General features: G+C 40.5%; 1 protein-coding gene across 1 annotated transcript; it reads left to right on the forward strand.

Annotated features, from left to right (window-relative positions):
• On the forward strand, positions 1-19,348 carry DPH5 (diphthamide biosynthesis 5). Its single transcript, XM_058808282.1, is given in 9 exon segments — positions 1-289; positions 292-333; positions 336-514; positions 3,617-3,741; positions 6,662-6,770; positions 16,032-16,152; positions 17,044-17,083; positions 18,141-18,244; positions 19,113-19,348. Coding segments are annotated over 9 exon segments (1,233 nt in total). The 3' UTR covers positions 19,337-19,348.
• The last annotated feature ends 281 nt before the right edge of the window (positions 19,349-19,629 follow it).

Genomic DNA, 19,629 nt, shown 5'->3' on the forward strand with positions numbered 1-19,629 from the left:
ATGCTGTGGCCGCTAGCGACCGGCACTGTGGGGACACCGCCCGCACCGGGCTTGCCCACCGCTGCCATAGCCCAGCTGCGGCCCGGGACTACAACTCCCGGCGGTCTCTGCGCCACAACGGCGCCGCGGGCAGCCGGGAGCCGGGCGAGAGGAGCCCGGGAGCGGAGAGCTAGGAGCCGGGAAACGAGCGGCCGGGAGCCGGGAAACGAGCGGCCGGGAGCCGGGAAACAAGCAGCCGAGAGCCGGGAAACAAGCAGCCGAGAGCCAGGCTGTCCCCAGGCCTGGCCCCGGTCCCGACGAGCGGTGGGGCGTGCGGCGCCCCGGCTGAGGCCGCTTGGTTTCCCTGGTGAGGCGGGTGTTGGCCGGGCGCTCCCCGAGCATGCTGTACCTGGTCGGGCTGGGCCTGGGCGATGCCGAGGACATCACGGTGAAGGGGCTGGAGGCCGTGCGGCGCTGCCGCCGGGTGTACCTGGAGGCCTACACGTCCGTGCTCACCGTGGGCAAGGAGGCGCTGGTAGGTCCGGTCACAGGGCCCGAGGCCTCTGGTGCCAGCGGGCCTGGGCGTGCTGGGGCTGGTGGGTCCGGAGGAGAAATGAGCGGTGCCCGCTCTCGGGAGATTCATGTACGGGACCTTCACATACCGTGTTCTCTAGGATAAATTAGCAAGAAGACTGCAGCAAAAATAAAATGTTCCTACAACTGTTGGCGCTAGTTTTCATCTCAAAGCCTACCAATATGTGCAAACCCTGCGATACTGGAGGACTTGGTTAGAAAGTGTCTAATCTGTTTAAAAACAGCAACAAAAGAACCCCATCCAAAAGTCATACCAGAAAAGCACATATTTTGAAGCCCTGCACCTCTGTATCAGCCTGAGGTGTTATAGCATGCCTGCTGGGAATAGCAATTTCATTATGTCACATTTCCACGTGGGCCAAGCTGCCTCACCGTGCTGGGATTCCCAGAACAGGCACAGCTCAGTCAGAGATGTTGGACAACGTGGAGATTAAGTTTTTGTTAGTAAACTCACCTCGTGGAAGACAAGAGTAGTAAAAATGTGCAAATTGTAACTCTGAGAAGGTCACAGATGGTCATAGAAAGATGAAGTTGAATGCAGAAATAATACCAAAAAATGGCATAGCTGCCCACAGACCAGAGACCTTGCCTCTGAATAAGCTGATGCTGTGTGGGCTTGGTGCTGTATGGCCATAATGTACCTGTATGCAGAGCTGCAGATACACAGAGCATGTGAGACCTATAGCTTGTAGTCAGCATTACATGGTTGCCATGTACAAGGTAGGCTAGAATATTTGGAGCATCTCTGGTTTATGTGCTGTATGAAGATATGCTCTGTAGCTTGTTTCTTTTCAGTACACTGAAGCAGTCTAAATTGAAGTCATTCCGTTCAAAACAAAATGTTCTTTGTGGTTGTTTGATAGTTGGAAAACTGCTAAATGGAAAGGATTACTTGGAGATTTTTACTTTTCAAAATGAGCATTTGCTATCAGTAGAAAAATTAATGGATTCCTATCCATCTGAAAATCAAGCACTGAATAATAGGAAAATGCTGACAGTTTTTGATGTGATTATTTTGGGTTTTCTTGTCATATATTTCTTACTGTTTTAAGTCTTTTGCAGACCTTGAAATGCCAAAGATGAGATAAAAAGATCAATAAAAACAAAGTGAAAATGTTGTCTTACCTAAAACACCTAAGAGGGAATATAGAAGTTAATAACCAAGTGTTTATACAGCCTGGTTTACATACAAATGACAATGCTGAATAGTCGGTTTACTAATCTGGTGGTCATTCTCTCCTAAGCACATGAAAAGTTAGAGGAAAACTCTCAAGAAGTAAAGAGCAGATCTTTTCCTGCAGAGACTTCCCAGAAATCCTTCTCTGTTGATGATATTAAAATCAGGTCATAAAATTCAAATGACAAGACTTGCTTGTTATTGGGATGGCCTAAAATGAATATTAAAAGTTGTTTGATGTTGACCATCCAAATTGGCCCTGAGTTTGGTGAAAGAACTTTTTGGACCCAGTGACCTCCCAGTGAGTGTACATTTTACTGTTTATTTATTCTCTACTTAGCATGCTTTGTTTAGCATTGTGGAGCAGTCTCAAAGCATGCAAATAGATTCCCTTGGATGAAGGCAGACTGAAAGGTGTGTTCCTGGGGCTGCACCCAATCTGTTCTGCAGCGTGCATTTGCTCACAGTGCTGGGCCCAAGCCAGGCTGGTGCAGTGGCAGCCCATGGAAGGGATCTGTGCTGTTATGGGGTGCTCTGCTTTACAGTCAGCTCCCTTGTCCCAGTGTGCATCTGGGCTGATGGAAACCAGTGGGGTGTCAAACTTTGCTGCAGTTGGTTCAGTGCAGATCTCAGCATTACTCCAGGGTGACTGTCAATGGTTCAGAATCACAGATGCAAGATTTGCTTACACATTTATTTGGTCCCCTCTCTGTTGTATCTGTACAGGTTGCAGTCTTTTTGACATGGAAGATAATAACCTGATTTTATACAGTTAGGAATACTCAAAAATGGGCAGGAACTCATATTCAGGGAAGGGCATGTAGCCTGGTAGCAGAGGTCCCATACCTTTTACTGTCACTATGGGATGGATTTTTTTCGAAAGCATCACTCTCCTTCTGTACAGGTATTACAGTTCTGTTGTCAATTCACTGTTCTGTGTGGGCAAAGAAGTCACAGAAGGCGGAGGAAAACCTTTCTGGGTGATAACTGATTCAATGGTTTTATCCATTTATTATTATTCGTAATACCACACAAATTTTCTGACTACTACTTAGAACAAAACCACCTTTCTTGGTCTTTGCCCTGGAAAAAAAAAATAATCATGTAAAGAGCATGTAAAATGCATGGTGATACAACATAGCAGATGTTTTCAGTATGATCAGAAAACATGTTCTAGAACTAACTGAAGTTTCATTTACATGTGTGAAGTTGATTCTTGAAATAAAGGCATTTAGAATGTACAAAGAGACACAATGATTACTGAGCTGCTGAAGAAAACTTAAGGACAGGATCAAATACGTGTTTACCTGTATGCTTGGTAAAGCACTTCTTAAAGAGAACTCAAGATGAAGGACGAATATGAAGTCATTCCTTAGATGTGGTTAGCTAAAACGTACTAAGGAAAAATCTGAGAGAACAGGTTGTGGTGGAGCTAGTGTGGTGTTTGTGCCTGGTTGGGTGCCAGTATTGTAAGTAGCCCAAGAGCTAGGGAGAGGGGGTGCCTCACAGCAGCAACTTAAATTAACTCTGCCTGGAGTGCACCCAGGTACCCTCAGTGCAGGTGGGTCTGAGCTGCTTCAGGTGCAGCTGCTCAACTGACACAGAAAGCACGGAACGCCAAGTCAGTGTCAGGGTAAAGTTCACATTCACTGATTTTTGTCAGCTCAGGAGCTGCTCTGTGCAAAGCTCAGGTGTTCTTGCAAGCAGAGGTGAGGTTTTCCAAGACATGGGGCAGGCTGCTGGGGAGAATAACAAAGTTACTTATTCCAGTGTGCGTTGGCTGTGTTCCTGAGTGAGCACCCAGAGACATACAAAAATGTTCCTAAGTGTCTTATTTTGATGTTTATTATTAATTTCAATTTCTAGGAAGAGTTTTATGGAAAAGAATTGATTTTGGCTGACCGAGAAATGGTGGAACAAGAAGCAGATAGCCTTTTAAAAGAAGCTGATGTTTGTGATGTCGCATTTCTTGTGGTTGGTGATCCTTTTGGGTAAGACAGTGAAACATTTTAATTATAGCTTCATCACTTTTTTTTTTTTTCAGTAGGAAGAATCCAACTCTGTAACTGTTGTTATTTTTGAGGGAACTGATTTTCAGACCAGAAACACTTTTTATGTCTGTATACTCCTTACTGTATTAAAAATATACATACAGTTGTCTACACTTTGTCTTGCTTTGGAGTTTCCTTGCCCAGGTGTTCATTATAGATTGGAATGTGGATCCTCCAGAATGTATGAATCTTTCCTTCAGCAGATACTTATAATGTCATTCATTATAATTTTATTCTCTGTGCTACCTTTTATAACAAATGCTTTGCCTCATGATTTGTCTGCTAACAGAAGAAATTCTGTGTTGTCAAATAAATAAGAAATGTGCTGTTTTGGGGAAATATTCTTTTAGTTGCTGTTTGCACTTATAAACTGCAACTTTTATATTATTTTAGAATCAATACAGATTAATCTGCTTTAATATATGCTAGTTCTTAAAATCATGTATGTCATTATAAATGTATTCTCCTGTTGGTTTATTAGGCCTTTTGTTTCCACTTCTATTCTTGCTGGAAAGTATAGGCTTTTTCTATGACCAGAAGGATCTCCTTCTGTCTCTTTGGTCAGGCATCATCAATCTGTAATGTCAAGCCATGCAGAAGAGCTTTTCATCTCCAGCTGGTGATGCAAGATTTATACCACAATGTTAAGGGGCACAAGAAAAATGAAATCTGAGAACCTTATTTGTGATGGAAAAAATGGAGTTTATGGAAAAAGGAGCAATGCACACATTTGTCAAAAGCTGATAATTTATGTAAATACAGGTTGAAGGCAATTGGCAAGAGAATATTATATTAAACTAATTGTGGGCAGATGACTCTGTATTTCAGAAATATTGATTACACTTGCAGTCCATGTTTACATTCAAACTTGATTTGTGCAGAGTGTAGACCCATGTTACCTGTACCCTTGTGCTCTGAGCCAGTGATTGGTACAAATACACAAGATAAAAAAACAAGCTACATGGATTGAAATGTAACTGCTACTTGTAAGCAGTATTCTGATTGCCTCAGTTATCATAAGTTTCAATGTCAAAATACTTCAGTTCTGGTTACCATACTATGTTATTGTTAAAAACCACCCTTTTTTTGAATGACTTGCTTCTCTCTAAGTGTTTATGTTCTTAGCTCTTAGTAGTACAATGGAAAGTCCACCACTCCAGGCTGGTGCTAACATCCATATTATTACTACCCATAAAACTTAACCTCTCTGTCAGTGACAGAAAATACTGCTGAAGTTTTGCCTGTAGAGAGATGACTCTATGAAACTTTTCCTGGTATTAGCTGAGTGCCCATAAGGGCACTTCTGCCTTCAACTACAGTCATTATAGACAGATCTGTTGGGAGAAAAAAATACTGTCTGGAGCAAATTTCAGTGAATAAAGCCAGCTGATGCCTTGGTCAGTATTAGCATAACCACAAAATCCTCCAGTGCTCCTTGTCCTTTGTATGTGCAGGGAATAACACAAGGCTGTGAAACCAGTCTCCTCTTCTCTTAGAGTAGACATTCTTAAATTACCTTTGCTTCTGGAAGTGAGGAGCAGTGTTTGTATAGTAACTAAAGTATTGGTTCAGATCACTTTGCTGCCTTCTCCTAGGTCTGGGAGCCTGTTTGTATAAGGGTGTCAGATTTCCCAAATTCACATTCCTCATTTTTTTTCTTCTGCTGAAAATGATTTCTTTTTAAAAATATTGATCTTTACAGCTTTGCCAGCTGCTGCCACATTTGTGTTCTAGTCTGAAGCACCTGATCTGCTGACTGGTGCTGGTCAGACACACAGCACTGAAATTATCAGGCTAGAACCAGGGGAATTCTGTTAGGGTAACTGAACAAGGCCAGGGTGAAAGCAATTTTCCTAGTTTATTGTTTTGATGGCCATATGTTATTTCTTTCATTCCTTCTTTGAAATGGCTACACAGAAGTCTGTGGTCTCATCTTGGGAATGAGATGTCTAAGGTCATTGATCAGGTCTGACAAATTTAGGCAAGGGGTAGGTGCATTTTCAGTTTTCACATCCATATAAGCATACGTACAAGCAAAATACATATGTAAACATTGTTGTAGTTCAAAGATTTGCTTAATCTGTATGTACTGACCATTTTAAAAAGGCTCTAATCTCAACTGCTTAACTGCAAACCCAGTGATTCTTGCAGCAGTCAATCACTGCAATGTGTATATTGAGCCTTAGATCTGGAGCTGAATTTAATTCTGTTTGAAACTAAAATATTCTTAACTCTTTCAGAATAAGCTCTATCACTCAGATTTAGGCATTGTTAATTTGAGTAATCTGGATTAACTGTTAGAAAAATTGATTCAGTCTAAGGATGTTTTTTCTAAGTAAACATGCAGTTCACCTCTGTCTGTTCAGAGTTCTTGTGTGAGCATGGGGCTTTCCTGGCACACGCTGGTGCAGATGGGAGAGGGCCTGGCTGTGCAGCCAGTAATGAAATCCTGGAGTTTTGTGGAAGTTTGTGCCAAACAGAGTTGACCTTTACAGTTCAATGCATGTTTAACAGACACCTGCAGAAGACAAAGGATACATGGACCTTCCCTTTTCAAGTACTTGCCAAGGCTACTTTATAAAGTGACATTGTCACAGTGTTACAGTTCTAACGATGCCAGAAAGCTGCAAAGGGCTGTACCATACTGAGGATGCCAGGCATTTCAGCTGGGGAAGATGACATGGAAGCCTTACTGGAGTTTTTATTTTCCTGTAACCACTGGGATATTGTTGCCATTTTCCCATCTCTGTACTGTCCTTGTTGTGAAGGATTTAATTTTATTCCAAAACAAACTATAGTGATAGTAACACTCGGTAACACCATGTTTTCAATGTTTAATTCCTTCCTTTTCTTACCACAGGGCCACAACACACAGTGATTTAGTGCTACGTGCAGTAAAATTGGGGATTCCTTACAAGGTCATTCACAATGCTTCAATAATGAATGCAGTGGGCTGCTGTGGTTTACAGGTAATATTTTTGTGTACGCATACGTGTTGTTTCACAACTGCTAAGCTGAGAATTGGTGAGCTCTTCTACTGCTGTGGCAGTGCATGTTGCAATCCCAACTTTGAAGATCTGTAACAACTGTACACATAATCTTAGAATTTTTTAGCGCGTCCTTTTAGCATGCCACATGTCAGCAAAAGCCCTTTTTGATGAACTCATATGAAAATGAATAGTAACACATTTATTCTTTTCTGCTTTCTAACTTCCTTCTGCCCCAGGAGCCTTTGGTATTTAAAGTAATTTTACAGATGAAGCTTTGTTCATGTTGGCTTCCTTTTACTACTGATGGTAAAATCAGGTAATACCTGATAAGTTTATTCTTAAATAAGGTTGTTATCCTTTAGGCAACTATGCTGATCTTGTCATATCAGAAATACATGCACAAGCCTGCCTATATGTCCAACTCAGATCATAATTCCAAAGTCTTGAATATCATGCACTCTTTCTCTTAAAAAATTTGATCTGTCTCCACTTTCTGCCAATCTGATGAGGGGGGAGGGATTTGCTTAGCCAAGGACTAGTAAAACAGATTACAGTTGTTGTGCATCTTGAATGGCTAAAGTAGAAAAGGTCTAGTGTTCCCCAAGAAAATACTTCCTTTTACACATATATAGGTCCATTATTACTTTTACTTCATGAAAGATATTTTGGTAGTGTATAAATAATAACTAATCACATATAAATTAGATGAAGCTTCCCTCTCTTGTTTTCATTCATCACTTTAACATAGAACCTGCCCTCTCAAGGTTCAGAATGGTTCCCTGTGTATGGGACCCCAAAACCAAGTTCCCACTTTACAAAAGCCAATAGCAAGCACAGGAGTGTAAGTGTACTACAGACAAGTTGGGGGTTTGAACAATAACTTTCCATTACTGAAGGAGGAATTCCTTCCTAGCAGTACAAAAAAGAACACAATTTATTTTAATTTCAACAAACACTTTGGTACATTCAAATTACTCCAATACTCCAAACTCCATTCAAATAGTAATGCTGGCCAACAGCAGAAAATCTGTGTCAATGAGTTTGGGTATTATCTTTGGTTTTGATTAGAAATCTGAGCACCCTGTCTGACCTGGCTCAAAACCAATGCAGTGACACCTGTCCCATTAGCTAATGCTAAAGGGAATGCTGCATAGCATTCACACTCTTTATAATTCTCTTGTGAGCACCTTCTTAGTGATGCCTGCCTATTGCTGCAAGACTTGGGCAAAATGATCTTTTAGAAAGGAAATGGGCTTCTTGGTGTCTAAAATGTACCCAGCAGACAAATAGCAGCTGTCGCATGACTGCACTTACCAGGGTGGGTAAAACAAGAGTTGCAGCTGGGCTCACCCTTCCCCTTTTGGCTTGATGGTGCTGTAAAGTTTGCTGCTGCTGTCAGGTTGTTGACAAGTAGTTTCTGCTATTTGCTGTCTTTTTTACTGTTCTCTTAAATTCATTAGGAAGGAAGATGCAAGGCCCAAAGAGATTTTTAAGTTTTCTGAAAGTTTGCTTCCCCCACAGTTCAGCCATGCATAGGAAGGAGCAGTATGTAGCTTTTAGGTTAATTGAAAAAAAGGGCCAGAAACCTAATGTGAGTAGACTATAAACAGTCCATAAGATTATTCACATATGCAGAGTTTTGGAGATTAGATTGCTATTCCCTTATCCCTTGCTGAAGGGAGCAGACCATAAAGGATGTGATGTTATTCACTCTGGCATTAGTCCCCTTTTCCATTCTGCCTTCGGAGGGGTTGCCTTCTCCTAAGTCCACACTCCTGTTGTCATATAAGGCATTTTAGGCAATAGTGATTGCATTACCAGGCTGAATATAACCTGTTGTACATTTAAGTCTTGATTGCTCCTTACTGGCATAAACAGCAAGTGAGGTGTATCTTACAAAAAAGCAGCCTTTGATTAACTAGAGTTGTATTGGAAGTTTATAATTTCTTTCAAAAGCCTTCACGTTCCATGGCTGTCTCCTGCCATCAATTTAATTTTGGAGTTATTGTGTCTCCAATTGTAAAGTTCCTGTCAATGGGAGGGATTCCTCTTTTGCTTCACCACAGAAAAGGCTTTGCTTTTTTTCTTGTTTTAATCTGATTGTGATACAAGCCCTCTCTCTTTCTTAGTAGAGAAAAACAGGAAACACCTTTATACGCCGTTCAGAGAGCCATGTGCGTAGCGAGCTGTAACTGCTGATTAGGCTGTCAGTGAAATGCAGCCACAGCACAGTCTGGTCACAAAAGAACATTCTGGTACTGTGCAATTTTCCTGTACAGTGATTTAGTGAAGTTGGTACAGTATCAGTGATGGTTTGTTACCTTCATTCCATAGCTGTAGTTCTTGCCAAATAATAAAGAGGGCTGCATATCTATTTTCAAATACTTTTTTTCTATCTCATCATTTAACAGAATTAGTGAAACTGTTTTGGAATACTGAAAAAAAGGAGTGGGGTTTTAATTTTGAAAATTAAACTTCTTGGAAGCTCTCACAGCCTGATAAACTGTGCTGGGATAATATAACTTAGCAAAGTGGTAGTCTTGACTGTGCATAAGGCACTGTGATTTGCTGTGCCTCTCTCTTTTACACTGTTTTTGCTGTGCTTCACTGTGACAGATTTTTTTCTTTCCAAGGCTGAAGAAGCTGTTTTCCCTTAAAAACAAAAGAATACAGTTATGGGAGAGAAGCCAAGAAACGTGCTCCTATGTCAGTGCCTCTTAGCATGTTCTCTGCAGGTTCACCTCCCTTGTCTGGAGTCTGCCATGTGGGTGTGTTTGTCACTCTGACTCCTGTTGTGGTGGGGAGCAAGCACCAGTGAGGACAGCAGGCACTTTGGTATCTGCAGACACTGCCAGGGAAGCACAGGCTGTACCTGTGCCCACTCTCAGTTTTTCAGAATAGGACTGATTGCTAAGGCTTTTAGCCCTAGAATAAAGAGGCAGGAAAATGAGAATCTCTAATTTGCATATTTCTCCTTAATTTCTAATATGCATGACATCTGGGTTGGTTTGGGAACGTCACTGGCCAGACTGGTGCTCTCAGGACAGAATTCTCTCTGACCCAGTGCTGCTAATGTGTCCTTGAGGTAGAACTGCTGTTGGTCAAACACATCTGGAAGATTCTGCATCACGCTGACCTGTGGTGCATGTGAAGGAATGATGCAACTTGAAATGGCTTGAGATCATGGCACTGACATAAAGAAAGAGGACTGAGAACTGAAGGGCAAAGCTGGAGGCAAGTCACACGTTGAGATAAAAGGCTAAAATGAGACGCTCATTTCTGAATGGTGCTGCTCATTTTGAAAGCATTTGGTTGGGTAGCTAGGAAAAAAACATGTAACAGCAAAGAGCTGCCTTTCTTTTGCGATGTACCCACTTTCCAGCTGAATAGCTTTAGAACAAACATCTGCATGTGCCCTTGTTTCTTTCAGTGACGCATCTTGGGTTTTATGTTTGCAGTCCTCTTAATTCTTGTTAGAAAATTACAGTTATAAAATAGAAAATAGCCTTTTTGCTAGCAGCTAGTCACTTAAATACAAAAGCAATGCTTACTGTGTTATTTTTGAGGTTTTGCTGAACAGGTGAGTACATTTCCAGTGTCAAGTTGAAAAATACTACTTAAAGATGAAGAAGCTGTAGGATGCTATTGTTAATTACTGTGCTCATAGTCAAATAGAAACCCTGTAGTAGCTGCAGGAGTGGTGCCTCTGAGTCCCACCCTCTCTGTGTGCCCTAATCTTCAAAAACACTCTGCTCTAATAGGAGGGACTGTACACAAAATTACTGACTGTTAAACTGTTTTCTATTTCTGTTTTTTCAGTTACTAACAGTTTCTGAGCCTTTAAGAAGTTGGCATTTATTTCTCAAGCCAATTAAAGGTTTAAACAGTGCTAGTCACACTATTTCATTACTCACAATTGCTGTCCAACTTAGTGCTATTTGTCAGCAGCAAACATGACCCAGAAACATCTATTTAATCAGGTTTGGGGTTTTTTTTTCTTTTAGGTATCTTCATTTCATATTAGTAACCCAAGTCACCTTCAGGGCAGGAAGGAAACATTGCTTTTGACAGAAAGAATCTTAGAAGGTTTTTAAAGATAAGGTGGCATTACCTTGAAGGGCAAATCCTCTCCTATGCAAGTTTGCTTTCTCAGTATTTTGATAGCTGAATTTTGTTCTTCTTATGGAGTGGCTATTTCCTAAGCAGATCCAAGAGGCAGCCAAAGCAAAATGTGCTTGTCCCTTCAACAGATTTTATGTGATTTGTCTCAGCTGCCTTCTGAAGACTGCAATTATATGGAGTGGGTTTCCCTCAGCCAAATGTGTTTTCTTCCCAGTTCCTTTCTCTCTGGCATGTACTAAGGGAACTGGAAGTTTTTGGGACAGCTAGGGCAATCTCTCAGCTTGCAGTACAAAAAGGAGTCAAAGCCAGATCTAGGTGAATGGTAAAACTTTTCAGTTTCATGTGAAGGTTCTCATGAGAGGCATTTGAAGTTGCTAAAGGTCTGTGATACTAAATAAGGTAGTGTAAAGGGCTAGATTTAGGCTTGTGGTTGTTTCATATGACCAATTCCAAGAAAAAACAAAGATTGAGTGATTCTGCTAGCTCTTTGTTGACAATCACACAACTTCTTAAACTGCTATCAAGCAACAATATATAATACAAAGAGCAGCAGGAGCCCTTTAATTTGATGTATGTGGTCTGGAGAGTTGTAACAGGTTAGGGGGAATAAAGGGAAAAACCTGACTCAGGTTCCTTATCTTTGAGGATGAACATTGCCTAGCATCATGTCAGAACCCCTATGACAAAGAAAAAGAAAATGTATCTTAGCTTTTCTGGGTATGCTCATTGGGATCTATCAGGAAGTAACCTGGGATAATGCAAGGTGCTCTGCAGTCTCTAAATCCACTATTCCAAGAGGAATAGTCTTAGGAGAAAAAGCCTCTTAGTTCCTACCAGTGGGTTGTGATTAGGCTGAGAAGAGTCTGAATTTCCATCATTCACATAATTCCTGTGCTGTGAGAACTATCTGCAGTGGGACCTGGGATGAACATGGCTCTGTAGCATTTCAGACCTAGGAGGTCTCAGGTATTTGGTTGTGTATGGTGGCAGGTCTGAAGAATGTAATAACTCCTTTTTTTGGGAGGAACCAGACCTGTGACTAGTTCTGAAGCTGTTTGAAATGTTAGGAAAGGAGATAGGTTCATAAGTGAAAAATTGCTGTGTCACCATTGAAGCTGATACAGCAATAATTCTGGGAAAGATGCTGTAAAAATAGATGTCTGTGTTTTGAAATGTTTACTTCTTGGTTTCTCTGCAGCTGTTAGCCAACTGACCTTTACTATTATTTTGCATCTTCTATCCTGCTTGCTTTAGTACTTTCTAGAGGGGATGGTGGATCTTCCTTTTTTAATTTCCCTATTTAGTGTCAGCTTGTTCTGTCTTTTATGCCCTAAATTTTTGTGGTGCTTGACCACACCATGATTTCAAGTGAGGACAATTGATCAGGACAGGTTCAGGTATTTGATATCAGACTGGTCTTTAACAAAGTGGCTGAGCAGTTTCATTGAAATTCCATTTGCATGAAGACTTTCCAAGGTGAGATCATGGTACTTTCTCTCACAGTTCATTCTGGCCTCTCAATTTGCAATCAATTCTGCTTGTATAAACAAGAAGTAAAATAAGAAATAGCATTAATAGAAAGAGTAAAATACTAACAGAAAACAAGCACCAAAAGTTGTCAATCATTCTTTCATATCATGTGTGTAAATAAAATAGGAATTTATATCTTGTTCTGAGGTGATGTAACTGTGAGTTGAAGAAGAGCTTTCTGCAGTGTTTTGTGAGAAAACTCTAGCAGCAGGGCATTGCCTCACAGTGGAGTGCTGGCTTCCTTTGCTGACCTGAGCTACTGCATTGCAAAATTTGATGCACAGAGTTTTGCTTAAGCCAGTCACTACTTGGGGGAGGGTGCAGAGAAAGGGGTATTTCCAAAGACTGAGGTCTTTCAAAAGGACCTTTTGAAACTTTTCTGTGATGTTTTTGAGCATTGAGAAGAAGGTAAGAACTTTGGTTTCCAAGCTGAAAACATGAAATATCTGTCCAACCATTTCACTGTGCCCCTTTGAAATTCTGGCACTTTTGTGCCTGAGCAGAATGTAGGCACATTAACAAATCTGCTCACAGTGCAATTGTGATGCCTGAGATGTTGGGGCAAAGCACACATTGCCCACTCCTAAACCCCTCATGCTTCATGTAAAGTGCAGCACACACAAGTTGGCTGTGAAATTTCATTTGCTGCTGCCTCTCTTTAGAGCTGTGCCAGCCACTGTACAGCCAATCCCTGGTCTCTGCAAATACACACAGCTCGTCATCTTACTGAACTCCTGAACAGTCTCAAAAGCATGGCAGTAATCCTTAGTTGTGTTGTAACACTCCTTGGTTAGCAAACATGTCAGACAGCTCTATTTCAGTGAGAAGCATGATTCCTGGAATTTTGGGACCCTCTGCAGCCTTTTTTGGTTGGTGGAAAGAATGCATTTTAATTTCAGTTGGTTTTGTCTTTAGTGGACCTGCTGTCTTCTGTAACTCCTGAATCCTTAGGATAGTAGTGCCATTTTTGGCATTTACAGCTCTCTCTGCTGGAAGGCTTTTCTTGAAAGTCTGATAATTCATTCCCAAGTTCAAAAGGTGGAAATTAGAGCACAGCAGAGGAAATTAAATTAGGAACAAATTGAATTCTGCATGAGGAGGGAGAGCATTTAAAGTGTAAGTTCTGATACAGTTATGTCCTTCTTAATGCAGGCTTGCCCTGGTGAAGAGCAGTTCGTATGTTTTCTTAAATGTCACACGTCTGTAGAGATCAAATACTGGATGAAAAAAAAAATATTGGTTTGTGTCTGTAGAAGTGTTTGGAAGGTAATTGGTTATAAGTATTCAAGCACAATAGAGGTATCCCACTTACTACTTCAGTTCCTCAGCATTCAGATTGATGGTGTACCAGGGACTTTCCAAAGTAGTATTCCTCCCTTTGTAATTTAAAGTAAGAATCTGTGCACATTAATCCTAGGATATCTGTTCTTCGCAAGTTTAGTTAGTAGAGGGGCATAAACTGCAAAAGCATTTCCAGGAGGTCAATAAAATATGTCTCCTACTCTATCTTATTGGTGTAGAAACTACTTCTGTGCTTTCCAGGTGCTGAGAAAACAGGTGTATTTTTTGAGACTAAGTACAGTTGTCTGTAGTATCAATTCTTCATGAAGGTGTTCTGAAGGTATTTCTACAGAATAGACAGGCAGTTTCTGACAAAAATATTTTACTCTTTTTTGACATCCAGGCTTCAGTATTAATTAATGCAAAACCCTGTAAACAAAGGACAGATTAGTGAATGATTGGCAGGGAAAAGGATAACTTGCTTAACTTCTTGTTGGCAAAGAGGATCTTTGTAGTGAGTAATGGAAAAGAGAATGATAACAATCAGAATTAGCAATGTATGGTATAAAGTTGAAAGTCCAGCTCATTCTTAACATGTGGCAGAGTGGTTTAGGAGTTCTGGTTCCCAACAAAATACCTCACAGATATTAACATTTTTCCCATTTCTGCATATCCTTTCATTTCCTAAAGGGCAGAGGTGGAAGATTTTTTCCTTGGTTTATCAAAATGCCAAAGGGCCAAGGTAAGAAAGATTTAAGGTTAATTGAGGCCCCTTTCTGTCCTGAACAAGGACTGCTGCTTTGGGGAAGTGGCTGCAGTGGTTTCAGGTGCTGATGGGGAGCTCTTAGGTTGGTATCAGACATTGCAGCACTTCTGGAAGTTTGCAGGAATGCTACCAAGGAGATTAAAGGTATCTTGCTCCCAGATGCTCTAACAGTGACATGGAGAAGGAGAAACTTCTTTTCTAATAGTTTTTCTACAGATTTGGTACAAAATGGGAATGAGTTCTAGGCAGCCACATGAAAAATAGGCAAAGCATACTTTGATTTTTCTTTTTATTTTCTAGAACACAGCCTTGAAATAGCTAATATCAGGAAGGTTACATCAGGAGCAACTTATTTGGTTAAACCTGTATTTACTGGAAGAACCTTTAGGTTGTGAAATGTACCCAGTATGTTCTTGTGCTCGTGCTAGAATGAAATACTTAAAAGAGGAAATGTTTTCAGTTATCTTCCAGGAATCTTTGAATAAATTTTATCAGCATGAATGGTTAAAATTTGAGCTTTTGAAAATAAACATGTTTCTGCTGTGATTCAAGTTCTGCTCTACCAGCACAAAGGAGTTAAAGCCACAGGCTAATGCCACAGCAACAGAAGTACATATAGGGGAATCCCCACATGGCACAGGGCTGCCAGAGCTGCTTCTATACAGGGTCCTCTGCCAAAGCACACACAGTGCCTTTGTCTCCTTTCATGGGCTTGGAAAAGCAGCTTTTCCTTCCAGGAGTACAGAGAAAGTGAGAAGGGTAGTTCATGTAGCTGTTGTTTCTCTGGTGGGCTTGAGCAGACAGAATAGTGGCAAGCTGTAAAATCCATCTGGAGTGGCCTGAGTCCAGAGCTAAATAGACCAAAACTGATGCTTGGTATTCCCCTATTTCAGGGCAAAACCTACTTCCAAGCCAGATGCTACCTTAAGTTACATATGACTTTCCCTTTTGCATCACCAGAGATAATTGGCAAGACTGTGGCTTCAAATGTCTCAGCAAGATGAGGGACTTACTTCCAGTAATAAATGTGTTAAGGTTGAGAATAGAACCAGTGAGTATACTTGACATAGGATCTGCCAGCAATATTCTTTCCATATGTGCATAAACAATGTTGTACCTCTCTGCTTCATGCACAGTCTGTCTTCAGATCTTCATATCCACTATCTCCTTCGACTGTAACTTCTTTTGCCTGCTAGAGCTTCCATCTGCAGCAAAATGCCATTTAAATCAATAGAATCAAAACATTACATTATAGCATTATTCCAAGCTGTCTAACCTTAACCAAAGTAAGAAATAAAAAACCCTTAGCCAAAGTAACAAATAATGATTTTGGTGCTAATCTTACAAAGCTTTTGCCTTTAAAAGGACTTCAGAGTTGAGTAACAATAGAAAGTAGAAATAGAAAGTTACTAATTATGCATTGGAAAGGTGAATGGAGCAAAATCTTTGCAGGTAGTTCATTACTTGGCCTTTAACATTATTGAATGCTCTTATTTTTTCTTATTGCTCATGTGTGTTACTGCATTTGCTCTGTTTTACAGTTGTACAATTTTGGAGAAACCGTTTCCATAGTGTTCTGGACAGATACATGGAAACCAGAGAGCTTCTTTGACAAGATTGAGAAGAACAGGCGGAATGGAATGCACACCCTGTGCTTACTTGGTGAGCAGCAGCCACTCTCCTGCCTTTTAGTTTGTGTATTGAGTGTTTACCCAACTGACTAGATCACCAGATAAGCAAATGTGGCATTAAAAAGGTTAGTGCTGATGAACTTCTGAACTGAAAGTGACTTCATGGATGTAGAAGCAATGTGGTAAACTGGGCACTTACAATCTTGGGGTTTTGCATTTTAACCCCTTTCATCTGGGTCACTTTGGTTTAGAAGTTGATTATGTAACAAGGAATACTTATTTGAGTTTAAAAGTGTATCCAGCTTTCTGTAGGCCGGGGGAGAAGGGTGTTTGAGTACAGGTAACATTTGGATTCCTCTTGGAAAGATTATGGTCAATCTGTTTCATAAAACTGGCAGCAGTCTTACCTACCCGACCCCTTCTCTATTTCAGTTTTGCCCAAATCCTTTTATTTTCCCATAAGAGAATCTTGTTCTAAATTTTGATTGGGACAGGAAGGAAGTGCTAATGAAAGTCAGGTTCCTGCATGGCAGTGATGAGCAGTCAGACTGCTTTACATTCTGTGACATAAAGTGCTCATAATTTAAGAGTAGTCCCAATGAACTGGTGTGCTCAAATGTGCTAGTATTTAACTATCTTATGGTAAATATGCCTATTTGTATATTTACCAGGATTTTTATTTGGCTGTGTTGCTCTGAAATCTGTGAAATTTGCCCTGTTGGGTAAAATCACATGCATAAAGTCACAGGCTTTGAGCTTAACTAACAGATGAAACAGTACAATGTGATCCATATTCTAATAGCTAAATATAATAATATTACAATATTAATAATAGCTAAAACATTGTTAAAGCTTCACCTACATAGAAGACTAAGTGGGAAGCTTGTAGAAAAGCTGTGTTTTAATGTGTTTTGTTCTACAGATATTAAAGTGAAGGAGCAGTCTCTGGAGAATCTCATGAAGTGAGTCACCATTTTGAAAATCCATAGAAACATACAGTGCCCCTACAAAGGTTTTTTTTTTTTGTACAAGGAACAAAGGTTCTGTGCCCATAATCTAATACTGAACTTACCTGCCTTCTTCTCTTGTGCTTCTTGGTGGCCACTGTCCTTTGTTTCTTACCAGGAGTGAAACTCTTTTGTTCCTTGCAATAGGGCCTGGCTTTATTTACAGTAAGTGAATGGAGTTGCAGCAGAACATGATCTTTTTTGTAACTGTTCCTGTGAGAAGCACTAAGTCAGACACAGATAGGCTTTCCTCTTGGTGCATGAAGTGTTATTTCTCTACTGTTCTGCCATCTCCTGAAACAGATTAATGTCTGAAACAGTGTTCTAATTTTATTCTTTATACACAGTGCAAAGTGCAGAATACATAACACCCTTCTTAAAGAGTTAAATAAGCAATATACAGAAAATGCTCTTAAGCTCATTTAACTGTGTTCAAAAAGTTTTTGCCACATCTTACTCATCTCTGCAATCTGTATGTTTTCACATAAATGGATCCTCTGTACACATGCTGTAACTGGTCTAAATTAACATTTGTGAAGTCTCACAGTATCATTGAGGTTTGTTTATTCTGGAGTTTCAAAATAAAATCTGTTTGACTGAATCCGCAGTTGGCAAAGAAAGCAGCATTTCATTTAAGAATATATTTCTAGTCTGTAATCATCTGTCTACAGGGCATTTAACAGAAAAACAGTTGTATGCCCTTGCATTTAAGTCTAATGCATCCTTCAAGAGTAGCTGCAAAACCAGCATCTTGCTTCTAGCAGTTGAATTTGCTTTTAGGATCTAAATGATCTGGCAGCTGGAGCCCAGCTGTTTCACAGGGGTGGTGAGAGCACAACAGATTTCTGTATTCTTTAAAAATTCCACTCTTGTCTAAAAGACCCAGCCTGAGAGCCTGGGCCTATTTAAATTCAACCTGCTGGTCTAGAGGTCTCTTGAAATAAGCTGTAAGATTGCTGGGGATAACAAAATGGGTTATATGTAAAATTTCTCTGCTTTTCCTTCCCTGCAGAGGAAGAAAGATTTATGAGCCACCACGTTACATGAGTGTGAATCAAGCTGCAGAACAGCTTCTTGCCATTATTCAAAACAGAAGGCTCCAAGGAGAAAAACCAGGTATGATTGGACTGCTTCTGTCTGCTACCACCCCTCTCCAGTCACACGTCTTGATGAGCCTCTGAACTCCACTCCCCTCCCCTGACTCCCAGAATTCTGCTCTGCAGTGGATTTGGGCTGCCCTAAATCCCAGTCACGAGATGGATTTAGCCCAGCACAGTTCAGTGAGCAGCAATGAAGCCGCACTGGTGGCTCCTGAAGCTACAGTCAAAGCCTCAGTCTGGAAACCCTGCACTGTTTCTATCCATGTGGAACTGTGAGCTCTTTGAGCCATTAGAGTTGCAGGAGGCAAAAGGATTCTGAGCATTTTAGATCAGTCAAGCTTTAAAAAAATCTCAGCTCTGTTTTACTTAGACTGGTCACACTCTGCTCTGTGTGAACACCAGCAGGAATCTAGGTTAACCCAAAGATGCAGAACTGTGATTTTCACCTTGAATTCTTAACACTGGTCAGGAGCAAACTGTGAAATGTTTATTGAGACCAAGGGTAAAAGCACAGCAGCTCATAAAGATGATGCAATTGTGTCACAGAATTTTTTCTAACAAGTTCGTCTAGGTCTACTTCTCATTTAAAAAGTTTATTCCTTCAGTACTGTTAAAATGAAAATCCCTTAATTTTATCCTTTACATAGAATGAATCAGAAGCAGCAGGTTCCTCAAAGTGAACACAGTTCCTGAATGAATTCTTCCTTATCAACATCCTTAAGTTTTATTTTCTTTGAATAGCAAGTTTCTTTCTAGGCCACCCCAATATTTTTATAATTGGAGGTTTAAGAATGCAGTGTTAAGGTTTAAGCATTTTGAGTATTTTTTCCCTTATGATAGGACCATTAGTCAATAAATGAAACATTTCATCTTCTTTCTTACAGAAATTACTGAAAACACAATTTGCGTTGGCCTTGCTCGTGTTGGTGCTCTAGATGAGAAGATTGCTTCAGGCACTCTACAGCAGATGTCCACTGTGGAATTGGGTGCTCCACTACATTCCTTAATTGTTACAGGCACTATGCATCCTCTGGAATTGGAAATGCTTAAACTGTTCTCTGTAGATAGTTCCAGTTTTGAAAATAATGCATGTCAAAGGACTGCTTAAATAAAAACGAGGCATTTACATTTTCATTCCATCTTTAATTGCATAACAGCATAAAGATATTGCTGTCACTATTTAAGACTTGTCTAACTGTAGTTAGACTCAGAGGGCAATGCTGCAGGAACATGGACCTGCTTTTACCTGAGGCTGCAAACTGCACCAGCTGGTATCAGCTTCTACCCTGCAGACACCTCCAGAAACCTTTGCTTCAGATCACCGACATCCACTCCAGTCTTGGGCTGCTGACTGCAATAAGAAGAGTACCAGGTATCTGTGTGGCATCACTTGCTGTAGTG

Source organism: Ammospiza caudacuta, chromosome 7 (assembly GCF_027887145.1).
Source record: "Ammospiza caudacuta isolate bAmmCau1 chromosome 7, bAmmCau1.pri, whole genome shotgun sequence".
NCBI lineage: Eukaryota > Metazoa > Chordata > Aves > Passeriformes > Passerellidae > Ammospiza > Ammospiza caudacuta.